The sequence below is a fragment of the Plectropomus leopardus genome, chromosome 14, assembly GCF_026936395.1.
Source record: "Plectropomus leopardus strain MGB_pleo_1.0 chromosome 14, ASM2693639v1, whole genome shotgun sequence".
Lineage (NCBI taxonomy): Eukaryota > Metazoa > Chordata > Actinopteri > Perciformes > Serranidae > Plectropomus > Plectropomus leopardus.
This window is the reverse complement of record NC_142189.1, coordinates 15,370,583-15,396,694: the sequence shown is the minus strand read 5'-3', so window position 1 is coordinate 15,396,694 and position 26,112 is coordinate 15,370,583. Positions and strand designations below refer to the sequence as shown.

Below are 26,112 nucleotides of genomic sequence, written 5' to 3'. Positions count from 1 at the left end.
CTGAACCATGAGCAAAACGTAATGAGGTGGCACCTGGGTTTGCCAATCAGATTTCAGGGGTGGCCCACCAGGCCACACCCTCAGCATGCCCCTGCAAAAAAATAAAACATTTCCTCATTAAAGATTCACATTTGAAAGTATTTGTTGACCCTGCATTCCGAACTGCTTACTTTTTTTGTAATGATCAGTACGTAGTGCCCTTACAAAGTATGTACTGTTGCATGCATGAGTGTGCGGACAGATGGGACACACTACTTTGTCATAACATTGCACTTTGAAATTTGAACCTACAACCTCTAGCTTAACATTTTCACTTAATGTTACCTGGGAGATACAAAAGGCCATTCGACAAGCTTGCCAAAGACGAAGGTCATCTTGGAGAGTTTTGCAATTGTTACTTTGCAATCTACGTAGTTTTAGCTTTTCAGTAATAACTGCATATGTTGTAGATTTTAACATTATAATAAATTGTATAATAATACATTATTATTTTCATAGTTATATCCTTTCGCAGCTGGTAATCTTCATGTTTATTCTGTTCACTTAAAGAATGAATATTCCTATTATTACTTTCTATTCCTATCCAGTCACCTAAATTCTGTGTCATCCATCATTGCGGCTTCTGACAGCTGTCAACTAACTGTCAATGAGGTGTCATCTGTTTGTAACTCAGTCAATGTGATGTATCGTCTGCTGCACAGAGGATTTAGGGGTCAGAACAGCCAGAAAAACATGCTGGCTTGCATACTGCAAAATGTGACCTGATGAAATATGGCATCCAGGGTTTTTGGCATGCTACATTTGATATACTATGAATTGGGAAATACTAGATATTTTTCTGATATACTAAATAGTATTGTAGAATGGGTACTGGAACGCACAGCAAATATTTTTCGACATTTGATCTGACAAATCAAGCAATGATTTACTTTGGGCGATAATATACTGTAATTGACATTTTTTAAAAATAATGTTTTGCCTTTCAGCAGACCAAACCATTAACCATGAAATCAAAAAATTCTATAAATAATTGTCAGTGAAAAATTGTTAGCTGCAGCCCGACATGTTTTCAGAGTCTGAGGTTAGTTTAATCCAAGGCTAAATTATACTAATGCATGGTAACTGCCAAGTGTGAAACTTAAGTATTTTTGCCATGGTTACCTGCCGTCATGCAGTTACAGTTTGCAGTGTCATAATATTTAATGAATTCCTGTTAGCCAAGCAGTATGTTTTGTGCCCATGGCATAAAACATCTAGTTATTACATGGCCAAAGATTTCTACTGTTCCAATAAATAACTGTCTTTATTGAAATAATTGCTTGTGGCTGTGAAGAGGAGCATCTTCTATCCTCTGCCACTCACTTTTTCAACAGAGACAGCTAAAGCACAGATTTTAAAAAAAAAACGTTGTGCTTTTGTATGAAAAAAAAATGTTTTGTTTTGTTTTTTATAAATTAACTATTACTCTTGCTGTTTTAAAACATTTATGGTAATCTGTCTTCTTGAATCAATAAATTCCTGTTGATTTTTAGGTGTCATTTTAGGACTGAATAATCACCAGGATTGCATACAGTCATGAGAATAAAATCTTCATATCACCTCATTATCCTGCAATTCTAGTCTAAATTATTTCTGCCAGATTCCAGTTAAAGGAATGCATTGCCAATAATTGGGCTAACTTAACTTGTGAGGAGGTTGAAGATCTCTAAAGTCAGTACGAACATTTATAGAGAAAATAAATGACCTGTTGAAAATCCTCCAGTCACACTGAGCATAATGACTCACAATGACACATGCACAGACAAGTAAGAGTATTTCATGTGCTCCTCTATCTACTCATGTCACACAAAACAGCTGGTTAGGCAGTCGGAGCTAGAGAAGAAGAGAAATCATTGGATACAAACAACTAACTCTTCTCCTCCCCTTCTCTCCTCGTCTCCACCATCTGCTCCAAACCGCCCATTCCAGGTGCCAGAAGAGGTGGCTGGCATACTGCTGCACTTGTATGATTATGCAAATGATCTCATGCATATTCAAATAATTAATTATTCAGAGCCCTCTTAGGATATTGGTGGGGTACATGGTTTCGCACTGGGATAGAAATATTTAGTAAATGGTAGACACCTGCATGACTTGACCTTTACAATAGGGGAATGAAAGATTGTTTTCCTGGTGTGAAATACAGAAAAGGAGGTGGAATGGGAAACAGAAAGAGAGAGAAAGATAGGAAGACCCCTGGGTCCTGACATACATTCAACTGACAGTGACAGATATGATTCTAAAGAAGGTGGTTTGTGCTACATTCATAAAATCGAGGCAGCGGGGCAGATATTATCTCACTGTCTGCAGCTCTGTGCCAATTACACTGAATGTCAGGTAAGTGATTATCTCCTCAGACCTCCCCGGTGCACTTGGCACCTGCCTGAAACTATACTGATAGTGATAAATGGATTTTTGTGTTAGAAAAAACACAGTTCCAAATCATCATGTACATGGAGCAGACGACTTAAGCAAGGAGGACAAATTTTATGACGTGAAAAAAAACAGAATGATAAATCTAAATATTGAATTGCATAACTCAGTTTGAATAAAATAAGAGTTAAGAAAGGCTACATACGTGACACTCAACTTACGGCCTGCAGGACAAATCTAGCCCCTAGTAGGGTGCCGGATGGCCCCCCAACCATTTTGTGTGCAATACTGTGAATAAAACAATATCAAAATAGAGCTTGTTCATCCAAAAAAGTGCCAGTGGAGGATCCCCCACAACCTCTGACAGATGTCCTAGCTAAGCCCCTAATGTCCTAAAATCCTAGAAATGTCCTAAAGTCCTACAAACCTCCTAAAATCTTGTAAATTTCCTCAAATCCCAGAAACGTCCTGAAATTCTGGAACTGTCCTAAAATCCTAGAAATACCCTAAAATTCTACAAATGTCCTTAAATCTTACAAACATCCTAAAATCTTAGAAACATCTTTAAGTTGTAGAAATGTTCTAAAAAGTCCAAAAATTCTAGAAACGTCCTTAAATCCTAGAAACATGTATGAGGCTGCATCAACTGCCCCCTGGCCTTCTGTCATTTTGTAAAAGTGGCCCCGGAGCAAAGCAAGTTGAGTATCCCTGGCCCACATTATTACTCTACAGAAGCCTTGAATCCCCTCTTTATTGCTTTCAGAGGTCCCAACACTACATATAAATGTGTGTCATTTTTAAAGTCAGTTTTATTTTAGGTCATTACCTTGAAAGTTTTGTCCATGGAGGCAGACAGCAACAGATGACCGAGATGAGGCACAGGACACCATTGCACCATGTTGACTGGACCCTGGTGGCCTCCCAGGCTCATCAGAAGCCTCCTTGGTATCCCTGCAGCACCGGGTTTGTGGGCAAGATACGGCTTTATTCTCGCTGACACGTCTGAAAGAATTTGGCTTTCCCTGATCTGATTCCCTGGGACTTTCTCTGCTTGGTGCTCTGGGTCCACTGTCTCTACTGAAGTGGTAAGTCTCAGTCTCTTGGGGATGTATGGTCTGACACCAGTCGGGACAGTTTGGTGTCTTTTTGCTGGGTTCAAGCCATCACCCAAACTTTGTGGCATGTGAGGAAGAGTCTGCAGTGGTGCGATCTTCCCCTGAGTCGCAGGTAAACTCAGAGGAGTTGCAGTGTCTCTAAAACATTTTTCTTGTGCTGTCTCGTTACTGCAATATTTTCTTTCCCAGTCATAGCAGCTTCGTGGCTGTGAATGTGGGTTTAGTGAAGAACTTCCATGATATTCCGACGCTGATCTGTCAGGGTCAGGTGCGAAGCTTCGAGAGGTCGGTGTTACCTCCGAGGAATTACACAACCTAACTTTTTGGTTTTGTTCAAAAGATCCACTTTGAACAGAAGCTGATGTCCCCTCCTCAGCTTGATTGGGACAATCATCCTCTGACTCTGAATCCTCGTAGGCCACTAATGAGGACATCTCCGCATGATGAAACCCTGTTTAAAGGTAATGTATTGAAAAGAAAGGGACAAGAGGTGAGACGTTAGTATAAAAATTAATCCATTGGAAGCCAAAGGGTGACATCTAGTGGATGCCTGGATTTCTACACCAGGAAAAATATTGAACAATCACTTAAAAAGGGAAGGACTAGATCATTTTGGGGGCAGAATTTTGACTTAGGGACTCCATTTTATTCATCAGAGTAAGGGGGTGGCAGTGGTGCTGTTTCATTTCTTTTTTAAAATAATATATCATGACCCTCCCTAGAGCTACAAATATTGTTTTTCTTTAGCTTCCCTGTGTGACTGGGGGAAACTGCATAACCCTTCCTTCCCCATAAAAATTTCAGTTTACAGCTATGATAAATGGTGTGATTTGGGAGATTTTTAAAGAAAACATGCCTTTCAAAACAACTTGCAGGTTTTTTAGTTCTGAGGGTGTTTAACCCTCTGAAACCTGAACAAACTGGCTAAACTTCTCTTAAAAACATGGGAAGAAAGAAAGCAATGAGCAACGAAAGAAGAAATAACCATAAAATTGGCAGTAAAGAAAAATTAAGGCGAACAAGACTTAGCAAAAAGTACTTAAAAGTAATGTAATTCTATAGCATAAGGACATAAGGAAAGAATTACCTGATAATTAGTGATAAAAGAAAGAGAAAAAGAAAGAAAGAAAGTTGAAAAACAAGGCAGATAAGACTTGGCAAAATCTATAGAAATATATATAACATAACATAATTTTAAATTTGTAATAATAACTATGTATATGGTTTTTCCCAAGCTTTTGTTTATTTTTTCCCTACCCTTTTTTTTTTTTTTTTTTAAAGTGTAAATCTACTAATTTCCTACAATTTGTGGCACATTTCTTACCAAAAAGCTCACTCTTTTACCAGGTTTTTGTAAGAAATCACACCAATTTACTCAGTGTTCAAAGGTTAAAATACTTAAGCATCTGAAAGCAGCCCAAGAAAAGTGATGTCGCTTCAGGTTTCAAAAAGCTCAAATGAAAACAAAATACGACCATTCAAAGTTTAAAAAACAAACAAACCAAAAAAACTAACGCCCTCCTCACTGCTTACAACATCCACTAAATAATGAACAGTCCCTTAGCGTTACGCCTTTTAGCATGAACGCTAGCCAAACCTTAACCTAGCTTGTTAATGTCAAGTAGGTGAGTTGTCTTTCTATAAGTCGACACAGCCAAAACAGAACGAGACTAAGGTTAATAGCTAAGTAAGATGAATCAACGTACTACCTTCGGACAGAGCAAAGTCACTGTAGATATCACATTTTAATTGTTTAAGTCAGTTGTCTTCTAGGAGGACACTTATTAACGTTGGGTTGTCTCTTAACTGCCACCAATGTTAGCACAACTAGCTTACGTTGGTCGTTAGCATTTCTGACTTAAAGCCAAAATATAGCTCACAAAGTAGAGCTAACGTTACCCAGTGAGTATGTCTTCAACTGTTGTACCTGCAAACAGGTTTAACTATCAATATCCGACTTCTGTTTACTCCGCCCTGTATCAAGTCCAAAATCCCGCAAAATCAGTAGCTTCTATGCGGAGTTTCAGAATAAAAGCATTGTTTCGGTTTGTCCATTCACGTCACCATATGCTTACGCTTACAAGCTTTTATTTTGAAAGCAGCCGGTAGGAACAAAAACGACTGTCCTGCCCCTCCGACATACACCGTCCTGAATGTTTTTAAAGTTAGTTTTATCACATGGGTTTCGTATTAAATTAAGCTGAACATATAAAGAAAAACTTTTGATATTAAATGTATAAAAACACTCTGCAACTTTGCTCTTCTGGAGTCATTATTTTAGAGCGGAACCTTTGAAGAAACTTTTTTCCGGGGAAGAATTTGATCCAAACTCTACCTCCTCACTCAGGCTGATGCAAGTAGTGTGAGTGAGCTGTCAGCTGTCTGTGAAGAATATTACACGGTATGCCGGCTCGTCACTTATTTAATCATAAATTACATTAGCTACTACATTAATTAATGTAATTTTAATAATGTTATCACTTATGAAATACGGCAGGGTGAGGTAAATCCACTGATTGTATCAGATCACTAGCTAGCTTTATAGCTCTAACGTTACCAAGTTAGCTATGGTTTGCTCACATATGGGGAAATCTCATCAGCTGTGGAAGGAGATGAGTGATGCTAGAGCAGATACAACCTCAATAATTCTGGTAACATTTTACTACATGATAATCAGAACATTCATTTGTTATGTATTTGGTTTGTAATTACTTTTGATTTGTTTATTGCTATTACCTGGTCAGTCTGAAGAGGATGACAGACTGTCAGGGAGACGGTGAAGGAGCCAGGAGTCCCATGGAGCTCTACGAGAAACTGACAGCACAAGGAGACACAGTCAGGGCCTTGAAGACAGCTAAAGCAGATAAAGTAAGTGCTTGTAAACTACTGTTTAAAAAAACAAAACAACAGTGATTTTACTCTGTTGGTTAGTTTTTAAAGAGATGGTTATGTTATACCCACCAAAACATTTCTCATTTAGTGCCAGTGGTATCTAGCCTTACAGATTTGTTTTTAATTGTTCATGTTTTGAGATGGTAGCCACAACCTCATCACAATGTGATAATTTCTAATTTATTTGTGTTGCCACACAGTTATATAACATGGTAGATATTCTTTAATATCTCTGGGTGTGTTAGGTCATTGTGAGCAATGTTGCAAATCAGTGAGCTGGACTGTTTTATTGTCAGATTCCGTTTTGGGGCTCTGTACACAAAAACTAATTAATCAATTAAAAATAATCAACACATTGGCAATTAAAATAATTAGCTGTAGTAATATATTAATATTGTGACAAAAAAGTACGTACACTGTGATACCCCTATCTAACAGCCCTTAAAAATTAAATTAAAAGCAATTCACCTGCAACATCTTTTTACAAAAACCGTGTCCGTCTGCTCTGGATAATCCACAAAACAACTTAAACAAAACTAAACCTAAACACAAAACTTTTTTTTTTAAATTATTGGTAGAAAATAGTTTAATTGAAAACTCTTTACAGTAAGGTTGTGTAGATTTTCCACAGTAGTCTGGATATTGTTTTTCTGGAAAGACACATGACCGTTTAGTTTTTTAAATGTAATTTTTATGTTGCAAGACCACTAATTGAATTCTATTCACATTCATTGCATCATTAGGGGGATGCAAAAATCTCAGAAACAGACATGCCAGCTGAAAACAAAACTATCTGCACACTAGGGATGTATTTTGGTTGAACTTTAAAATATAACAAGAATAGGTTTTGCAGTGCTGCTTGATTCTGTTGGGTTTGGCATCTTTTATCTGTGTGTATTGCTTGACAGCAGTTTTTGGGTTTCTCAGGCTGAAATTGATGCTGCTGTCCAGTTGCTGCTGAAATTGAAAGTAGACTACAAACAGACAACAGGTCAGGATTACAAGGCAGGCTGTCCGCCCTCAGAAAACTCTGTTGCCCCTAACAACGGTCCAGCAGCAGATGGCGCTGATGATGAAGACACAGTTGACCCGTGGAACGTTTCCACGACCAGTGCCAAGGGAGTGGATTACGACAAACTCATCGGTAAGATGGGCTTTCAGCTGAAATTTTATGGCAAATGCATAGTTTTAAGCTTTAAGCTGTACAACAGCATCACAATTCACATTGGGCCTCATGCAGTAACATTCTCTTAATTTTTTTCTTATATTTTGTCATAATTTTGCATTAAGAGAAATAATAAGGTGCCATGTGTAAAGACTCTGATATTTGCCAAAGAACTGTCGAGATGCCAACAAAATAAGGCTGTAAGAAAAACGAGTTCTGCAGAAGTTTAGAAACACTAAAGTAATCATGATTTTCCAGAGTATCAGCACTGGCATTACAGGAAAATCTTCACAATAATGGCAAAACCATTGTGATGCTGTAAATGTCGTGTCAGCAGCAGCGGTGGAGGAAGTATTCAGGTCCTTCATTTAAGTAAAAGTACTAATACCACACTGTATTCTGTTATTGTTAAAAGTTCTGCATTAAAAAAAAAATATTTCATTGAAAGTATACAAGTACAATCAGAAAATAGTATTTAAGTATTAAAACTAAAAGTACTCAATGCAGACATTAATACAACTCATCAATTTAAAATATCAAAATAATTAAAAGAAAAAGTAGCAAGTCAAAATTGAGAAGCTGGCACCATGAAATGTTTTACATGAAAAATGACAAACAGTTATCAAAATATTTGTTTCAATTAATCAATTGACTAATACTTTAAGTTGCACTTGTAATTTCTTATATAGTTTGTGTGCAAAAAAAATATTTTGGAAGGTTATTAGTAACTTAAGTTATTAAATAATTGTAGTGGAGTAAAAAGGACAATATTTCCTTCTGAAGCAGAGTGGAGTAGAAGCATGAATTAGCATGAGCTTAATTAATTAATTAATTAAAAAATATGTTCTTTAGATATATAAAACACATGTTTCCAGGTCTTGGGTGAGCAGTTTGTGGACTGTAACAAATACATGTTTTTCTCTTATCTTTTAAGATTGCTGTTGACCATTCATAAAAATTACTCTTACCTAAGAAATAGGAAACAGTGGTGAATCCCAGAAATCAGTGGATACTGACAAAATAAGAACAAATCGTAGAAATGAACAAACATAGGATTAGATTAGTATATATAATGCGGTCCATGTGTCATCTCTTTCCTCAGTGAGGTTTGGCAGCAGTAAAATCGACGAGGAGTTGGTGGACAGAATAGAAAAAGTCTCGGGACAGAAGCCTCACCGCTTTCTTCGAAGAGGAATCTTTTTCTCACACAGGTCAGCATTTAAGAAATTGAAGACATGTCGTCAGTTCCTTATTCCTGACCTCTGGTGTACTTTCTGGGTGTTTCACGTTATATTCAAGTTATTGTGTGATGCATCATCTATAGGCATTAAGGAATTCTTGAGGGCAGCGTGTCAGCATAAAATGGAAATGAAAAACAACCTTTGACCTCTCATTTTCCTGCTAACAAAGTAAAACGGGTGGCGATGAGAGTTCATGAACCAGTGACACATCAGTATATCACTTTGCTGTTATTCTTGTTTCTGGCAGAGATATGCATCAGGTACTGGATGCGTACGAGAAACAGAAGTCCTTCTACCTTTACACTGGCAGAGGTCCCTCCTCAGAGGCCATGCACGTCGGTCACCTCATCCCCTTCATCTTCACCAAGTGAGTTCTCCCTCTGTAATGTAGTAATGCCAAAGAGATGGCTAAGTAAAGGCAGCAAGGCACAATCTCAAATTCTGAGAAATAAGTTGGTACTGAAACTTACATCTTTGCTGCAGATGGTTGCAGGAGGTATTTGACGTCCCTCTGGTGATCCAGATGACTGACGATGAGAAGTACCTGTGGAAGGATCTCACACTAGAGGAGTGTCACCGCTTCGCTGTGGAAAATGCCAAAGACATCATCGCCTGTGGTTTTGATGTCAACAAAACCTTCATCTTCTCTGACCTCGACTACATGGGGTAAAATTCGACGAAAATTATCTTAACATTCCAACAACATCAACTGCTGGGGTTTCCTTGGATGAATAGAAGCCCCAAGTATTTATTTAGGAAAATTCACCTTATTTCTTCACATAACAGCATATCACTTCTTATTTTACTCTGAATTGTTTTGTGTTATTAATGTGTTATTTTCTTCTCTTTTTTTCCAGTGCGTCCCCTGAATTCTACAGGAATGTGGTAAAGATCCAAAAGCATGTGACATTCAACCAGGTCAAAGGCATCTTTGGCTTTACAGACAGTGATTGCATTGGTAAGACAACTGAAAAATATTTCATATTTATATGGGAAAAGGACAAATCATTCTTTGTGCATTCATTGAATTTTACACTCGATATTTTGGAAAGAGGAAACATAAAATTAAATGTTAAATGCAGGAAAAGCAGTTTCCACTCAGTATTATGCTTCATACTTCCCCATATTAAAGCAGTTATATGATGAAGAGAAAATTATTAGGCAGCTATTCTGATAATTAATTGTTATTTTCAAGCAAAAATGCCAAAAAACATTTTTAAATGTGAGAATTTGGAGCTTTTACGATCTTATATTATAGCCATGTTAATATTTTTAGGTTCGGAAAATGTTTGTTGGACAAAACAAGACATTGGATTACATTTTTTTTGACGTACAAAGTGTGTTGCCATAATCATGTTTGTGGTTTCCTTATTTTTTTTTTCCTGATACTGAAGTGTATTTGTTTGAATACCTCAATGGTTCTTGGTGTTTATCATTTCTATCCATCCAGGAAAGATCAGCTTCCCAGCCATCCAGGCAGCTCCGTCCTTCAGTAACTCTTTCCCGCAGATCTTCCAAGGCAGAAAGGACATACAGTGTCTCATCCCCTGCGCCATAGACCAGGTCAGGACAGCATCACAGTGATAAGATGACAATAGAGAGGAATCAGCAATGAAAATAAATGCTAGTCGCAGCCCTAGTACACGACATACACCACCAAAACCAGTTACAACCTGTTACAATGGTACATTGCACTCTGTTCTTCTGAATAAATGGAAAAGTATTTAAAAGGGGGAAAATCATGTTGAGAACTGCAGTTATGGGAAAGGAGGTTAATTGACACATTTTAGTGTCTCTCATCTCGCTCCTCCAGGATCCCTACTTCAGGATGACCCGTGATGTAGCTCCAAGGATTGGGTATCCCAAACCAGCCCTGCTACACTCGACCTTCTTCCCTGCCCTGCAGGGGGCGCAGACAAAGATGAGTGCCAGTGACGCCAACTCCTCCATCTTCCTCACCGACACACCCAAGCAGATCAAAAATAAGGTGCCACTATCACTCGTTCTTACCAGTCAAATTAATACTATTTTATAGGTTGCTATCTAACTTCTGAAACTATTACACGCAGATCAATAAACATGCATTTTCGGGAGGAAAAGACACAGTGGAAGAGCACAGGAAATATGGTGGAAACCCAGACGTGGACGTTGCCTTCATGTACTTGACCTTCTTCCTGGAGGATGATGAACAGCTGGAGAAGATCAGACAGGTGAGACAGTGGAGAGCAAAGAACACAAATGATATTATGTTTCTAACCTCAGTTTTACTCATTTATAATCTAGTTCTCTAGATTTTGTTATTGCCAAGGCCATGCTCCCTTTGTTGGGGGAAGAAAAGCGCTGTCACATAATGAGAAAAAGAGGAAAATGCTGTACAGCTGTTGTGTTGCAGATTAAACGAGGCTTTCCTGCAGATTTAAGGAAAAGCAACAAAGAGGGAAATATTCACCAGCTCTATAGCCACAAAGTCCCTTCTTTATGCCTTCTTTAAATTTTTACACAGACCTAAACAAAGGCAGCATCATTCCGCTCCAGTATGATTATAGGCTGCATGCCGGCATCGTGGAACCAAAAGAGGCGTCACAGATATGACATGCAAAACAACAGAATTGGCCTCTAATGTGATGTATAAAATATGCATCAGCAGTGGTTTATGAACAATTACAAAAGCATTAACATTGCAACAATCATTTATCGTCTCTGTTACATAACGGCTGATAACGGACATTTGGGGCCTCCGTTCTTCTTCTTTGAGTTAGCCGCAAACTACTAACAGCTACTTTTTAAATCTCCCGAGGTAGATCGCACTCATAACTCAAAATGTCATACTTGTCGTATCCATGGTCCCGTCCTGCTGTCTAGTTTATACAGACACCTGTTTTCGCGCTGTTACTGCCTCCAATCTTAAAGGCGAGAAAACTGTCTCCCCATTCCACATTCGTACCTTATATACAGAACGGTGAGCGGCATAATGGTGCGATATTTGCCTTAAACAGGCAGTGTTAAAGGGGCTACTGCCCGTGTGGTGAATCACTAAATGATGCTGGTTACAGTTACTACTGATGGATAGCTGACGTTAGCTTGAGTGGAGGGCAGCTGCAGTACAGTCATACAGTATAGCAGCGTCAGACTGTCATCTGCAGCTGAATCACAGCTTATCAAACAGGTGGCATTTGGCAAGTTGGTTATTCACAGAAATGTATCGTAAAGAAACCAGGCAGTTAGTTTGTGGTGAGACTAGCAAGTAAACTTAGCAAGCATGAGCAGTTTTCTTATCTGCTTATGATTTGAAAGTGCAGGCTGAATGCATTACTGTATTGCTTACCCATCATCTTAGATGAAGTCAAGGAAATGGAGAAGTTTTGAAAATGAATAGGTATAAATATGTGAGAACCCTGAAACTTTATTTCTAATCATGCTCTTTCCTCTTTTTTTGCTTTCTTTTTCCTCTCCATGACTGTAAATCTCATTCTGCTTTCTGTATCTCCTCTTGTACTCTTTATCTTGTACTCTGTTTATCATCTCTGCTCCCTTATCTTCCCCCTCAACTTCCTCTATTCAAACCCCTTCTGTCCGCTCACACTCCTTCAATCTTATTACTGCAGGACTACACGAGTGGAGCTCTCCTTACAGGGGAACTGAAGAAGCTTTTGATCGAGACTCTGCAGCCAATGATTGCGCAGCATCAAGAACGACGCAAACAAGTCACAGACGAGACCGTCAAGCAATTCATGACACCCAGGCCTTTAAATTTTAACATCTAGTCTGCACAAGGAACTGAAATGTGAAGGCCCATCACGTCACTAATCTCAGTACAAGGAAAAAAAATTAATCCATCATTTTCCATTTAAGAATATTGTAATATGTAACGGGAAGAGGGACATTTTCTCACACAGTTTGCAACAGGACCGGAGAAAAACATTAATGTAAATTACTGGAGCAATGGTGTGCTTCTCTATGTTAATCTAAACATGGCATTGTGCTCGACCTTCATGCTTGTCGTCATGCTACTCGTCAGCTTCACTCTGCACCAAATGTACACATCTATCTTTATGAAGTGTTTGCAGCGCTGCTGTAACATCACAGGAGTCCATGTGAGTCAGACTACTCGCCCTGAAATCAGTTTATGTTGAACGACAATTAAAGCGGAGTACACATGTACATTGTTTCAATATCTGCTTACAACACAGCTACACTTTAAAAGATGTTGGTTAAGAGGTGATATTTTTGCTTGAGTATAAAGTTTACTTTACTCAAGGTAACTCCCTAAACATGGTCTAAGTGAAGACGTTTGAATTATGGCCAGACAAAAAATTAAACTGTACTTGAACGAACAAACTAAAACGTCTCCTGAAAAACCATGTTCCTATGTCACACAGCCAAAGTGTCCATTAACCCTTTGAGACCTGAGCAAATTAGGCTTATTTTTTTGAAAAACTTGGAGTTACAAGCAAATTAACTGAAATTTAGCAAATAAGGGGAAATAATAAGGGGATAGGTTAAAAAAGGAAAATAAATAATTATGAATACAAATATAAATTGGTAATAATAATAAATATAGTTTTCTGGACATTTTCCCCCTTTTCAAAAAATTTTAAATTTGCTTCTAAAATTCTCTCTCTCTCTTTGAAAACTATTTTTCAGGTAATTTTCTTCATATTTTCCTGTTTTTTTTGCTCTTTGTGGGGCATCTTATTGCTACGCTGCTCATTAGGGTTTTTTTGCCATGTTTTGGAAAGAGGTCAAATCTATTTGCTTAGGTTTCAAAGCTTGAAATGCATGTTAAAGGCGTCTGAAAGCAGGACAGGAAAACTGATGTCGTTCCGAAGGGTTGGGATACATACATACATTTTGGGATACATGACTGCACTATAGGCCCTTTTCACAACAGACATTTTGACATTTCACAGTAAATACAGAATTAATAATGGCTGAATTCAGGGTCCTGGTATTGTGCATGCTGGCTCTCTGGATCACTGGGACACTTGACGAGAACAGAGTCGTCATTATGTTATTTGAAACCGCTGTGCTTTTCCTACTAAGAGAAGTCAACATGTTTACTGTGAAAAAGGCTTCTTTTCATACATCTGATTTGAGCAATGGCAAATGACTGCACATGAATATACTTAAAAAACAATATATGGTTGATCCTTAAATGATAGCAATGCAGTCAAGTATATGAGAGCATGCACAGTTTTAACATACTACATATCAGTAGCATGGAGGTGAGTATGTGATGCTGCAAATGCAACAGCACTGTAACAATAAAGATACACTTATTGTTTAAAGGGTAGGTTTAAAATAACACTAATAAAGCAGGGAAGTTTATGATGTATATATTATGATATATATATTAGGGAGTAACCTTATCATATTAGTCACAGTAGAAACACTCAGAGGGAAATTGTGAAAATATGACGAACATGCCATTTCTAAGAACCACGGTTAGCCCATGTGCTAACTGTCATTCTGATGCAGTATAAATCACTGAGGAGGACGTCATGTTTTTCTTATTCACAGGTCATCATCAATTACCTTCCGAACGACTAACTCGAAGTGGTAGTATTTGACGACCTGAGAATGACTTTCACTAATCAACAATCTTTCTTCAGGATTATGTACTTACACCTTAGCTAAAACATTTTTCCTTTCTGAAGTTTTATATCACTTTCAAGGAATACCTCACCCACATAATGACTATTTGTACATTAGTAAGTCATGCTGTTTTACCTTGAATTCTTGAAGAAAACATTGTTTCCCTCATGTCTCCATGGAAACCTGTGAACAAATTGATTTACTGATGATTAGGGAACAGAAAAACTATTTTAAAACACTGACAAACTCTTATACAACATAGGCAGTATAATCCAAGTCTAATTTGTCCAGTCTTAATGCTCAGTACAAACAGGCATTTTATCTAAAATCTTATGATTTTTACAATTAGACTGAAAGTGAAATGTATCTATGCTCTCTTCAAAGCATGGGCGGAGACATTACGTTCTAGGTTGTCTGTCCACCCTTTTCTTGTGAACATAATATCTAAAGAACAACTCAATGAGACTTTTTAAATTTGGCACAAACATTCACCTGAACTCACTCAACATTTGGAATCACTCAACGATGAACTGATTTGATTTTGATGGTCAAACTTTTTGACAAAATTCACACAAATGTCTTATAGGACATGACGATACAGTAATGACATTTTATATCCAAAAGGTCAGCTTAACTGTGACATCATGATGGTCTACAAAAAACACTCTACTGGCCATTTTTCAATATCATAACTCAGGAACAAAGAGTGATGCCTTTGGTCGGATGTTGAATTGGTGATACTAATCTTGAGTGTCCAAACTGAAACTGTGCTGATTGTATAGATCTGTGCTGCCATGGGGAAATGTGTGTGAAGCATCTGTGTTTTCACATACATGGATGTAAACTTTTAAAGAATAACTAAACCTCCCACTTTTGGCTATATATATATATATATATATATATATATATATATATATATATATATATATATATATATATATATATATATGTTTGTTTATTTATAGCCCACAGAGACAGCACAGCAGCTTTCAACCTTGCACTCACTTCGCTCCTCTCATCCATTGATGTGATCTGATCAGCTGTTAAGGGATGTACACATCAATTATCCACCCCGAGGGTCATGCAAGAAGAGATGAAGTCATGGAGAGCTCCACGTGCTGTGCTGCATTCAGGGACCTGCAAAAACACCACATATGCACTGTCATTCTGTGGGAAACACTGTACCAGGATAAGCCAATAACAGAAATCCAATTGCAATAGCCAGGTTTCAACCTTAAGAGGGCAGTAACAATGGATATTTATAAAACAACACAAAGGATTAAATACTTTGCACTCGAATGTCAAGAGTTGAGCTTGAATTAATCAACAACACTGATAGATACCCATGTACATTGCAACAGAAAAACGTGTTTTTTTTCTAGGTTTAGCTACTTTCTAAGGGGACGATTACACCAAGACGCATTGTGCCGAGCACGAGCACTCCTAAGATGCCTTGGAAGCGCACCTGGCCAAAAGTGACTTTGACAAGCAGTGCTTACGCCTTGAGCCAAAAAGTTGAAAAATATTTCCACTATTATGCACGTCAAAAAACAACCAGGGAAAACACGTGACACAGCAGCAAGAGAGGAGCGCCCGCACACAAGCACGCTGTACTATAGGGACACAATGGTTTTGCTGACCACGCTTCTCTAGCGGCACGTCTTGTATCTCATCTCGGTCATGTGTGAGGTAAGGTAAAAGGTAAAAGGATTTGCACTTATATAGTGCAAATCACTTCTTAATACTCAAAGCGCTTTCACAATACAGGTCACATTGACCCATTCACACATTGTTGGCCAAGGCTACTGTGCAGGGTGCCACCTGCTACTCAGTTTTTAACCATTCACATTTCACTGGCACCCACGCACCGATGGAACAGCCACCAGGCGCAATTTGAGCTTCAGTATTTGACCGGGAATCAAACCGCTCAACCACTGCCCTGATGAGTTGAGTTTAAATTAGTGTTTCTGCGACGACCAAAGGACCAGATAGCTATGTGCCAACCAACCCCAGTCTCCCCTATGATATTGTGTCCTGAATTTGGCACAGTTCACGTCTCTCTAATCAGAGGTATCCCAGTTGGACACTCACTCATGCTCATGACCATATACTGATGACGATCACCGGAATGATAACAGTGTTGATTTTGACGCTGGAGAGGATCAGCCTAGATAGTTTCAAACTCTGCTGCTCTGCCTGAGGGTGCAGCAGCCAATGGGTGCGAGGGGCGGACAGTACCCGCTAGGGGAGTTGTCTACCTCCAAGTAATCCGATTGGGCTGCCTTAAAAAAGGGCAAACACGCTTCTTCTTCTCTACTTTGAACCCCCGCCTCCTCCTCCTCCTCCTGTTGCCCCTCCAGAAATAGAAAGGTTTGGCTGTAAGAGCGTCTCTAGTAGTGAGCGTGAGGACACATCAGCAAAATACATCTGTCACAGGTTCAGCCAGGCTACACGGTTAACGTTAGCTCAGCATCAGCAAACAGGATACTGCTCAGAGCTAACGCGCTTGGCTAAACACCAAGCCGGAGTTTGTAAATAACCAAGTTGAGACAGATTCAGGGGCTGTTATAAAAAAAAAGTACCCACTAAAAGGGCGTCTAAACTAACTTTATCAGCCACCGAGTTAGCTTGATACATTTTACCATTAGAGTCGTGAGGGAATGGCATTGGACTTCGCTGCGGGCTGCGTAGGAGGTGAGTGGTCATCCTGTGTTGATGTTAGCTAGCAGCGCTGGCCAGGTTACAAACTTGAAGCTAGCATTAGCATTAGCCACTTTTTTTTCCATCGTCAAGCAGCGCGTGGACAGCTCGAGCTGTAAAGGTAGAGGCTCGATCACAGCTGCCACGTCTGAGGACCACTGTAAACAAACAGCAAGGGTGGTTTTAAGACTGAAAATCCCAAACGTTTGCGTTTTTTGTGCCTAAATGTATGTGGAAAATCCGGATGTAAGTTTAAGTTAGATTCCATACCTGTATCTCACACAGAGGGAGCGGCGAGTATGATAACGATAATACCACTCCCTATAACTGTGGGATAGGAAATCTGAGCAAAGTGGCTTGATTACTTTCAATAACATGGAAAGAAGGCTATAAGCATCTTTAAAAAATGACCTAAAAAGTGAAAAGTAAAGTAAAAGTAAAAGATGTTATGAGAAAATTACCTCAAATTATCACGAAAACAACAAAAAGAACAAAAACAGGAAACAACCTTAAAAAAATGATAAAAGCGATACAAATCTATGTCTACACAATATATTATTATTGTTGTTGTTTTTATCATTATTATTATTATATGCACAATAAATATGATTTGAAACCAGGAGATACAAAATACATATAAAAAAGACTAAAATCTTAAATTTTGTCTGCATAATCAGTTTTTATGTCGTAGCAGATGGACTTTTCTGTGTCCTTCATAAACGTATTATTATTTAAATATATAACAATATTTAAAAAAAAATAGTTTTCTTGATATTTTTCCCTGATTATTTGATCATTTTCTAATAATTCCCTGTCTCTCCATGCTCTTCATTTTTAGCTTATTTTCAGGGCATTTTCATATCACCTTTTCCAATTTTGTTTTAACAATTTTAAGGGACATTTTTTGCCAAGTTGCTGTTTGAAAGAAATCAAATCAATTTTCTTACGTTTGAAAGTTTAAATGCTTTAAGTGCTTGCACTTAAGCACAGGGGGAAAATGATGTCAATCCAGGTTGTAAAGGTTTAAACAGCAATAATCATACATAAAAAAAGAAAAAGATTGCATAACTGATCAAAGTTTCAAAACTAATGTGATACAAAATTCATTTGAAAAACTACAAATCACTATAGTTTATATTTACTAAGATTTGAGGTGCATCACAGTTGAATCAATGAAAAATAAAAACAGCCAACTTATGTGAATTAAACTTACACACGTCCTGATAAAACCCAATATTTTTTTTTAAAGGAAAAGCTCTGTGTTGCATTGACACCATATTGTCTTGTGATAATATACATCACATGCATTACGTAATAACCCCGATCATTCCTCGTAAGGGTGTAACCCTCTTGTGAAAACGGAGTTCATGCCTTCATGCTTGAATGGAGGTCGCTCACAGTGCAAAGCCTTACCATAAACCTTTGGGAATCTTGTCAGCTGTTTTGTCTCAGCCCAAGGCCAAGTCTTCCCAAACTTTAGTACATCAAGGACCCCTGATATTCTCACAGGCCCTTCGTTGATTGAAAAATATCCAGAGAGCCGTTTTTTAAAACTCATCAGCTATATATTTGCCCTACAGCTACTCTGGATTAAACAGTACTATTGTGAAATGCATACCGATTCATTCTTTCTGAACTGTGCCCCAGTGCATGCTGTTACACCACAGTAATAAGGGACTGTTTGTTATTTATGAGCCAGGAGGGGTGGTACAAAACAAGGGATGCACGTCAAAGATTTTTTTAAGCACTGGGGAGGGGATTCATGGTTTGTTTGTTGGTTTGTCTATTTATTTTGACCACCCTTTAAACCCTAAAGCCTATATATTAGATAATATTATTCATAATAGCCACTGCAAAACTGCAAATCATCAGATTTTCAAAACATCACACCCCAGCCAGACTCCTTGGCCCAGAAATTAGCAAGAAATTAATACAAAGTACAGGAAAATTACCTGAAAATTAGTATTTAAAAAAAAAACAAAAAACAAGGCAAACCAGAATTGAAAAAAGTTCTTGAAATCTAATATTTTTGTGACATCATTTTCAAAATGTGATTATTATAATTAAAAATATATAATAAAAATAAATTCTCTTTTTTTCAACTGGAGACATTTTCCCCTCACTTTCGCATCACTTTGCTCAGTGTTCAAAGGTGTGAATACTTGAAAAGGGGGCCAAAACCCTAACAGGAGGTTATGTTACTGTAAGCTCAAGGCTCAAATATGTTAGAATTACGATACACTTTTATAAACACTGAAGGACTGATTCTTTACCACAACATTGCAAATAAATAATTAACACTCCTGTATCAACAATGATGTGTGCATTAGTTGTCAGGTCATGGTCAACGAGGTTTTAGCGTGAAGATTAGATTATTGATTACCTCAAAGGTCCTAATATGACATGATCTGAAGTTAACTGTTGAAGAATGGATTTTTTTGTCTCAGTCAAGGACAGGTCACCGTTAAGATTTCGTCATAGGGTACAGTGCAGTGACCAGTTGATTATTTCCCTCCGTCTCAAGCGGACAGGCTGTTTGCCGTTGAAACATCATGAGCCATTCTACTATAAGCCATTGTCTTATTGGTGATTTTGTTTTATAATCTTTTTTTTTTTTTCTAATATGATATTAAATCCTGTCTCTTGTTTGTCAGGTGCTGCTGGTGTTTTGGTCGGACATCCCTTTGACACTGTGAAGGTGGGTGCACCTGTTTCATCCTCCTCAATATTTACTCATGTTAGGCAACGGCATGATCTAGTACGTTGTGTTATAGCGAGTCAGACCACTCTGTTGAATTTGAACCAAGATAATCTGAAGGTACACAGTCAGCCTACAATAGGAATGAGATAACTGAGCAAGATAATTGGAATATTGGTCACTGCAGGGACAGTATTATCATTAAAGACAGAATTTAGTTTTAACTTGTGTAGATCATGTTTTCTTTGATTCTATAAATATAATTTATTCACATGCGGTCCCATAAATGTCATCATTTATCAGTAACCATCAGTTGAACTTTAGTGCACTTACTTACTTTTAGATTTAAATTAAGTTGTTATAGGTTATTAGGGGACATTGGCCACAGTTACTGACATTTTGCTGAATAACTCACTCAGTCCCTTATGTTATATTGTTATCAAAGTATATTGTTGTCTTATAGCTACAATACTCAGAGATTTTCTTCACTACTTGCATTGTGTGTTTGTGTGTTTGTGACATTATATTTAATGATTGATGTGAATTAACCAGACTTTTGCTGTCACGAATCACTCACTTTGAAAAGGCAAGGAAGTTTTAGATATCGCACGCAACTGTTTCAAATGGCAGCATCCGCTTTGGAGGCGCATAGAGATGATCAATGGTTTCGCTCTTTTATACCTTGCATTCAATGTTATGTCTCCCTGAGCTCGTGTCTGGGGGAGGCTGTCTTTAACAGCAACAGTGTCACTGTGTTGTAGATGAGAGGGAGAAATAAACAACCTCTCCATGGAAATGTGACCTAGTAAGTATGGTCAAGGTCTCTTTTTTCCTCCTCTCACCCAATGTCTTGTCTTGAGCTATAGAAATATAAAGCACAGAAGAAATTTTGTTTTTTACTTTATTCTCGGTTAATCTTCCTCCCTTCATGTCTCACCCCCTAGCATTATGTTTTTTACCCTGAAAAGACCCATTTCAAAGCTCTGTTGCCTGCTTGTTTCCCTTTAAACTTGTGTTACAATATGTGGTTAGTAGTGTTTGTGTTGCTGTTGTTGGTCATACGACTAACACGAGGGCTGTCATCCACAGGTGAGGCTTCAAGTTCAGAATGTGGACAAACCTCTGTACCGTGGGACATTTCACTGCTTCCAGTCAATCATACGCCAGGAGTCGGTAAGTTTGTTTGTTCGCCTCTTAATATTTTACTTGTTTATTCTCTTTCTGAAGCTGCAGCTAAACATCCAACGGTTGTTAGGTGTCAAGTTTCATCCAGAGACTGATTGACGTGTTTCACTCACCATGCGCTGCAGACGATGCCAAAGTTGAGAATGGCCACTGTGCTGATTAAAGTGTCGGGTTACAGTCCCATCTCGAAACACAGGCATCAGCCATGTGCCTAACATGGGTTGGAAGGGGGCGGAGGTGTGTCTGTCAGCAAGGGTCAGTGAGTACCTTACTCCTGCAGGCGCTAAATAAAGCTGTGGACTCGGTGCCATTTGAGCTGAACGGAGTATGGTCGGTCTCAGTGAATTTCTCATGGCTGTTTCACATGGAAGTATTGGATTGTATTCCCCCTACTGTACAATACGAAAATCTTAAGTAGTTTTCAGTTTAATGTTGAAGTTTAAAACCTCCTGTTTGTTTATATTTGTCGGTTACTGAATCAATATATCCATCTGTATCAACATATCATTACACTTCTACTCTACATGTTTTTGTTTTAGTGGTATAAGTGTGGTTGATAGTTTTCTAGGAATTAATCACAATGTTTTGTGCACAAATGATCAGGGATGCATGTCATCATCACTGGCAGATAAAGGTTTTTAAGTTAAATATTAGCATTGGTCTGAAGTGAAAGTTTCTGCTGAAATAATGCTTTAATTTTTAGGGGTGTAAATCACTGGTTTCATCACTATATGATGTTATACCGATACTTTGGACAATGATACGATATTTGCCAATATTGCAAAGTCTACCGCGATGCGATTTCGATTCAATTCGATTTTGGAGCCTGATTGATATGGGCCGTTATAGTCAGTCACAGGAGAAGCTGCCACCCCTTTCTTTGCTTTCGGCCAGAAAAGATAAAAACAGCATATACATATTTGGAAATAATTAAAACTGGTTCATTCTATTTAAAAACGTTTTCTAGAAAATTTGTTTTCAATTCAAACCATGATCTCTTTTCCTAGAACTTCAGGGCTGTCTGAGTTGAAGACAAACATCTCCCAACATCCTCACCACATGGATTAACAACAAGAGTATAGTATACAACTCAATATTAACTGTCAAACATCATAGACAAAAAAACTTTTGTAGGTTACATTTCCCCCACACATACAACATGCTAATGTTAGTAGCATAGGCCTATGGCATTTTACATTGCAGAAATTAGCTCTAGCAGGTAACAGACTTTTCTTCTACTCATAACTTAACCAACTTACTATTATTTATGCTTTGTCTTACTCACCGCTGGTTTGAGTCCCTGCACATCCCGACAGATTAGCACCGATGAGTTTTAGTTTGCATGCACGTGTTTTTTCAGTCAACATTGCTGAAACAGAGCAGCTAACATAACGTTAGCAAGAGGTCAGTGAAGTGGCCGTCGTGTTTCCTCAGTACGGCTTTTGTTTTCATATGACATGCGCTGTCTGTTGACTTGCAAACATTTCCTCACTGATGATTTATTCCAGAGTAAATTATAGTAATATATCCTCATCATCTTTCTCTCTCGCAATCATCTGCCGAACGCTGTGTGAAGTGACAGACTTTCAAAGTAAGGGCGCGCCTTCTTCTTTTTAGATTTCTGGCGTTCTTGATGCCTTGCGGCATATTGCTGCCACTCACATGTCGGTCTTGGTATCACTTTAAATCTCTTTAGTAATCCTATGGAAGATATAAAGTCTAAGGGCGCGCCTGAAAGACGATGATATGGATCTGTGTTTACACTTTGCATCGATATAAAGTGATCGTTGCTCATTTAATGGATATATCGATGCAGATCGATGGATCGTTACACCCCTATTAATTTTGCAACTTTAATTGGTTGAAATATGTTGAATTTGCCCTGGTTGTGGCTATTGTCAGGATTGTCTCAGGGAGAACATCGTCCAAGCCTGTGAAAGTAGAATAAATGTCACTTTAGTTGAATATATTTCTTTTTATTTTGCCCAGTAAATTTGTATATTTCGAAAAGCCTTGTATACTATGTTTGCATCTGTCAGTGGCCCATTACATTAACAGTAGACATAATAATGTTAATTCACCATAAGAGAGATTTGACTGTCTCTGCGTTAGCTGGAAAGAAATATGTGCATACATTGGAATCAGCAATTGACCATAATAAGTTGAACAATATCTACCAAAAATCCAATGTTGTGCAACCAATGATGAAAAACTAAGACCTGCAGGACTCTGTAGAGATCCTAATGCAACTCAGTGTTTGTCCACTGGTCCCATTAATCTGTCTTTGTGTCTGTAGATGCTTGGCCTGTACAAAGGCATAGGCTCTCCAATGATGGGCCTGACTTTCATCAACGCCATAGTGTTTGGCGTCCAGGGCAACGCCATGCGCAAGCTTGGCAGGGACACACCTCTGAACCAGTTCCTGGCCGGAGCTTCTGCTGGAGCCATCCAGTGTGTCATTTGCTGTCCAATGGAGCTTGCCAAGACGCGCATGCAGCTGCAAGGGACCGGAGAGAAGAAGTCCAAGAGGAAGATGTATAAGAACTCGCTGGACTGTCTGGTGAGAATCTACAAGAAAGAGGGAATCCGAGGCATCAATCGTGGCATGGTGACCACCCTGCTGCGGGAGACACCTGGCTTCGGTGTGTACTTTCTCGCTTATGACATGTGGACACGTTCCCTGGGCTGTGAGCCAGAAGATCCTTACATGATCCTTAAGCTGTTGTTTGCCGGTGGAATGTCTGGCATCGCTTCCTGGATCTCCACTTATCCTGTGGATGTGATCAAGTCACGTCTTCAGGCGGACGGTGTGGGTGGCGTCAACCAGTACAGCGGCATTATGGACTGTGTCAGGCAGAGCTTAAAGAAGGAGGGGTGGAGGGTGTTCACACGTGGACTCACCTCCACTCTGCTGCGCGCATTCCCAGTGAATGCCACCACATTTGCCACAGTGACTCTATTTTTAATGTACATGCGTGACGGAGAGGAGTGCAGCATTCAGGACTCTGAGACACAGTCTGTCCAGCTGCAGCCTCTGCAGCCACAGACGCAGCCGACCAGCATGTGAGCCAACGTGCAGCAGTGAGCATCACTACAGTCATCAGAAAATAGTACAGATATAGAAACATGCAGCTTCGTGCAGGTCTGTGATCTGAAAACAGGTGTCTATAATGAGAAGGTGAACTGATGAAAGGTAAGCCTGTGGAGCTTCAGCCAGGTGACCACGTGTTATTTAAATAATATATATTTTTAAGATTAAGGCTGCACTTGTAAATATGGGATGTTTTTTTAAAGTCCTTGGTTTTTGTACACTTTTGACTTTTAAGTAATTTAGGAACTGTTACAAGAGTTTCTGTAATGTACAGTAACGGTTACAGATGTTCCTTGAGCTTGGGGTAAAAGAAACTCTTTGTATTTATGGAATTCATGTTAACAGCCAGCCACCATGAGACACGCCTAAACTTGTAGAGTATTCAAAGTCTGGCATGCTATTGGACACAAATGCATTTTTTTTTTTACTGTTTCTTTTAGCAAACTCCAATCAGTGAAGTGACTGTGATTTTAATAATCAGTTTACTAATTTTATACATTAATATTTTCTCCAGGTCCCCTCTCACTGTTAACCTCCATATCATGTGACACATCTTATTATAATGGTTAAAAATTCAAAGATAGCCTGTACATTTATGTAGAAATTGTTGTATTCTTTCTCTGAGGTTGAAACTGTGTATGTATTTAAGCTTTTCTATGAGAAGCCATGGGAATTTTATTCAAGGTATGCTGTAAAGTTTTAATTGGTGAAAATATTACAGGCCCAGTCGCTGGCCCATTTCAGTATGACACAGAAAGTCGGATACAAAATATTCATGTGTGACAATTAAATTTTAAATATTTAATTATAGAGCACAATCATTTTCTATAACCAAACCTGATGCTGTTTTTTTTTCTGGACATAATGTGTCCAAAGAAAGCACCTTATGGTATGATTTTAAGCACATGTAAACACCTGTTTTTGGCCCTCAGATTTCCCACTAATTCTAATTCACTGTCAAACAAAGCTGGTGGCTTTAAAGGGAGCGTTTAAGAATAGAAAAATGTTTTTTTAAACTATGTGCTCCTTGTCGATAGATAATACGCACAATATTTAGCAGGAGCCACATTTGTCATTGTCAGACCAGTAAAAGCTACTGCAATTTTAACACTTTAAATTGCAGATTTTGTCTGTGTTTAATGCAGCTGCATATTTAACATTTTATAGCTGCAGTTTGCGTATTTATGTACATTTCTATAACTACTGTCTCCGAACATTTATGCACCTATGGTAATATTTTTAGACATTTGACCATCACACGTTATTTTAGAGGAGAAATAGTCACTTGTATGTTACCAAGACCACACTATTCTGCCAAAAACAGATTTTAGTAATGATCACATTTGAAGTTCAATTTTTAAGCACCAAAGATAGATCCAGCCTATTTTGCTACGGATTCCATAGTCTTTAAATCTGTAAAAGTTTTGTCAGTACTCAAACAAACAAAACAAAGCTTAGGTTAGCACCCCTGTCTTTCGCTCCCAATGTTAACCAGCACAGTCATTTTAGGACAGAGGGATCACAGTGTCACATTAAGCAACGTGACCCCTGTGAGCATGAGCAGATGTTAAATGGGTAAAGTACAAACGCTTTAAACTACTCAAGTTTAAAATGCAAATTATAATACGTCGAACACTGAAACTGCAGTCATGCACAAAAATTCCTTTACCTGCAGGTGAATCATTCATCAAAATTGATAAAGCTATTAGTTCAGCAAACATCCTCATGTCTGCAGCTCCAAACTCCTGCTTTTACTTCTTCTAAGTAATGAGTGGCAGATGTTAAACTGGTCTGAAACAGCTTTGGGGTTTTCCAAAGACAAAATGTTGTACATACTGTGAATTTTTTCATCATTATAGGTTTAAAGGTGTGAAATTTCTCTTTACTTTATTTTTTTTCTTAATCACAATCCTGTATTTTTCTGTTTCAAGACTTCTGTATTCCGTCGCGGTTTGTCTGGTGTACGATGCATGGTTGTTGATATCTTTGTAGAAGGGCTGCTTTAACTGTCTAATGAT

The 26,112-nt window shown here is 38.4% G+C and overlaps 4 protein-coding genes across 17 annotated transcripts in view; 2 read left to right on the top strand and 2 right to left on the bottom strand.

Moving 5' to 3' along the window:
* wdr25 (WD repeat domain 25) overlaps window positions 1-9,182 on the bottom strand; it is an 80,095-nt gene extending 70,913 nt beyond the window's left edge. For 8 of the 11 annotated variants that reach the window (XM_088087756.1, XM_088087752.1, XM_088087754.1 and 5 more), the window contains exons 1-3: window positions 9,122-9,182; window positions 6,264-6,341; window positions 3,239-3,978 (exon numbers count right to left, since the gene is read on the bottom strand). In XM_088087756.1, the coding sequence (XP_087943882.1) occupies window positions 3,239-3,961 (723 nt within the window). In that variant the 5' untranslated portion in view covers window positions 3,962-3,978; window positions 6,264-6,341; window positions 9,122-9,182. The other 3 variants (XM_088087762.1, XM_088087753.1, XM_088087763.1) reach the window with 3 other exon arrangements.
* On the top strand, window positions 6,273-12,986 carry wars1 (tryptophanyl-tRNA synthetase 1). Of its 2 annotated transcripts, XM_042500273.2 has the most exons (11): window positions 6,273-6,395; window positions 7,347-7,563; window positions 8,687-8,795; window positions 9,073-9,192; window positions 9,309-9,491; window positions 9,683-9,783; window positions 10,276-10,388; window positions 10,639-10,812; window positions 10,895-11,035; window positions 12,431-12,636; window positions 12,670-12,986. In XM_042500273.2, exons 1-10 carry the CDS (start codon window positions 6,282-6,284, stop codon window positions 12,587-12,589), a joined length of 1,431 nt encoding a protein of 476 aa, XP_042356207.1. In that variant the 5' UTR covers window positions 6,273-6,281; the 3' UTR covers window positions 12,590-12,636; window positions 12,670-12,986. The 2 variants fall into 2 exon arrangements, with proteins under 2 accessions (XP_042356207.1, XP_042356206.1); XM_042500272.2 differs by having other exon boundaries at window positions 12,431-12,986.
* A 146-nt stretch (window positions 12,987-13,132) lies between these two features.
* fancm (FA complementation group M) overlaps window positions 13,133-26,112 on the bottom strand; it is a 70,357-nt gene continuing 57,377 nt past the window's right edge. Inside the window, exons 25-26 of the transcript XR_015778751.1 lie at window positions 15,426-15,557; window positions 13,133-14,603 (exon numbers count right to left, since the gene is read on the bottom strand). The gene's annotated coding sequence lies outside the window, so the exon portion shown is untranslated. The remainder of the gene's footprint in view (window positions 14,604-15,425; window positions 15,558-26,112) is intronic.
* Window positions 16,728-25,004, top strand: slc25a29l (solute carrier family 25 member 29-like). 3 transcript variants are annotated; one of them, XM_088087765.1, is made up of 5 exons: window positions 16,730-17,114; window positions 19,775-19,818; window positions 20,580-20,623; window positions 20,908-20,991; window positions 23,300-25,004. In XM_088087765.1, the coding sequence occupies exon 5, from the start codon at window positions 23,300-23,302 to the stop codon at window positions 24,068-24,070; it is 771 nt and encodes a 256-aa protein (XP_087943891.1). In that variant the 5' UTR covers window positions 16,730-17,114; window positions 19,775-19,818; window positions 20,580-20,623; window positions 20,908-20,991; the 3' UTR covers window positions 24,071-25,004. The 3 variants fall into 3 exon arrangements, with proteins under 3 accessions (XP_042356658.1, XP_087943891.1, XP_087943892.1); XM_042500724.2 differs by lacking the exon at window positions 20,580-20,623 and having other exon boundaries at window positions 16,728-17,114; XM_088087766.1 differs by having other exon boundaries at window positions 19,775-20,623.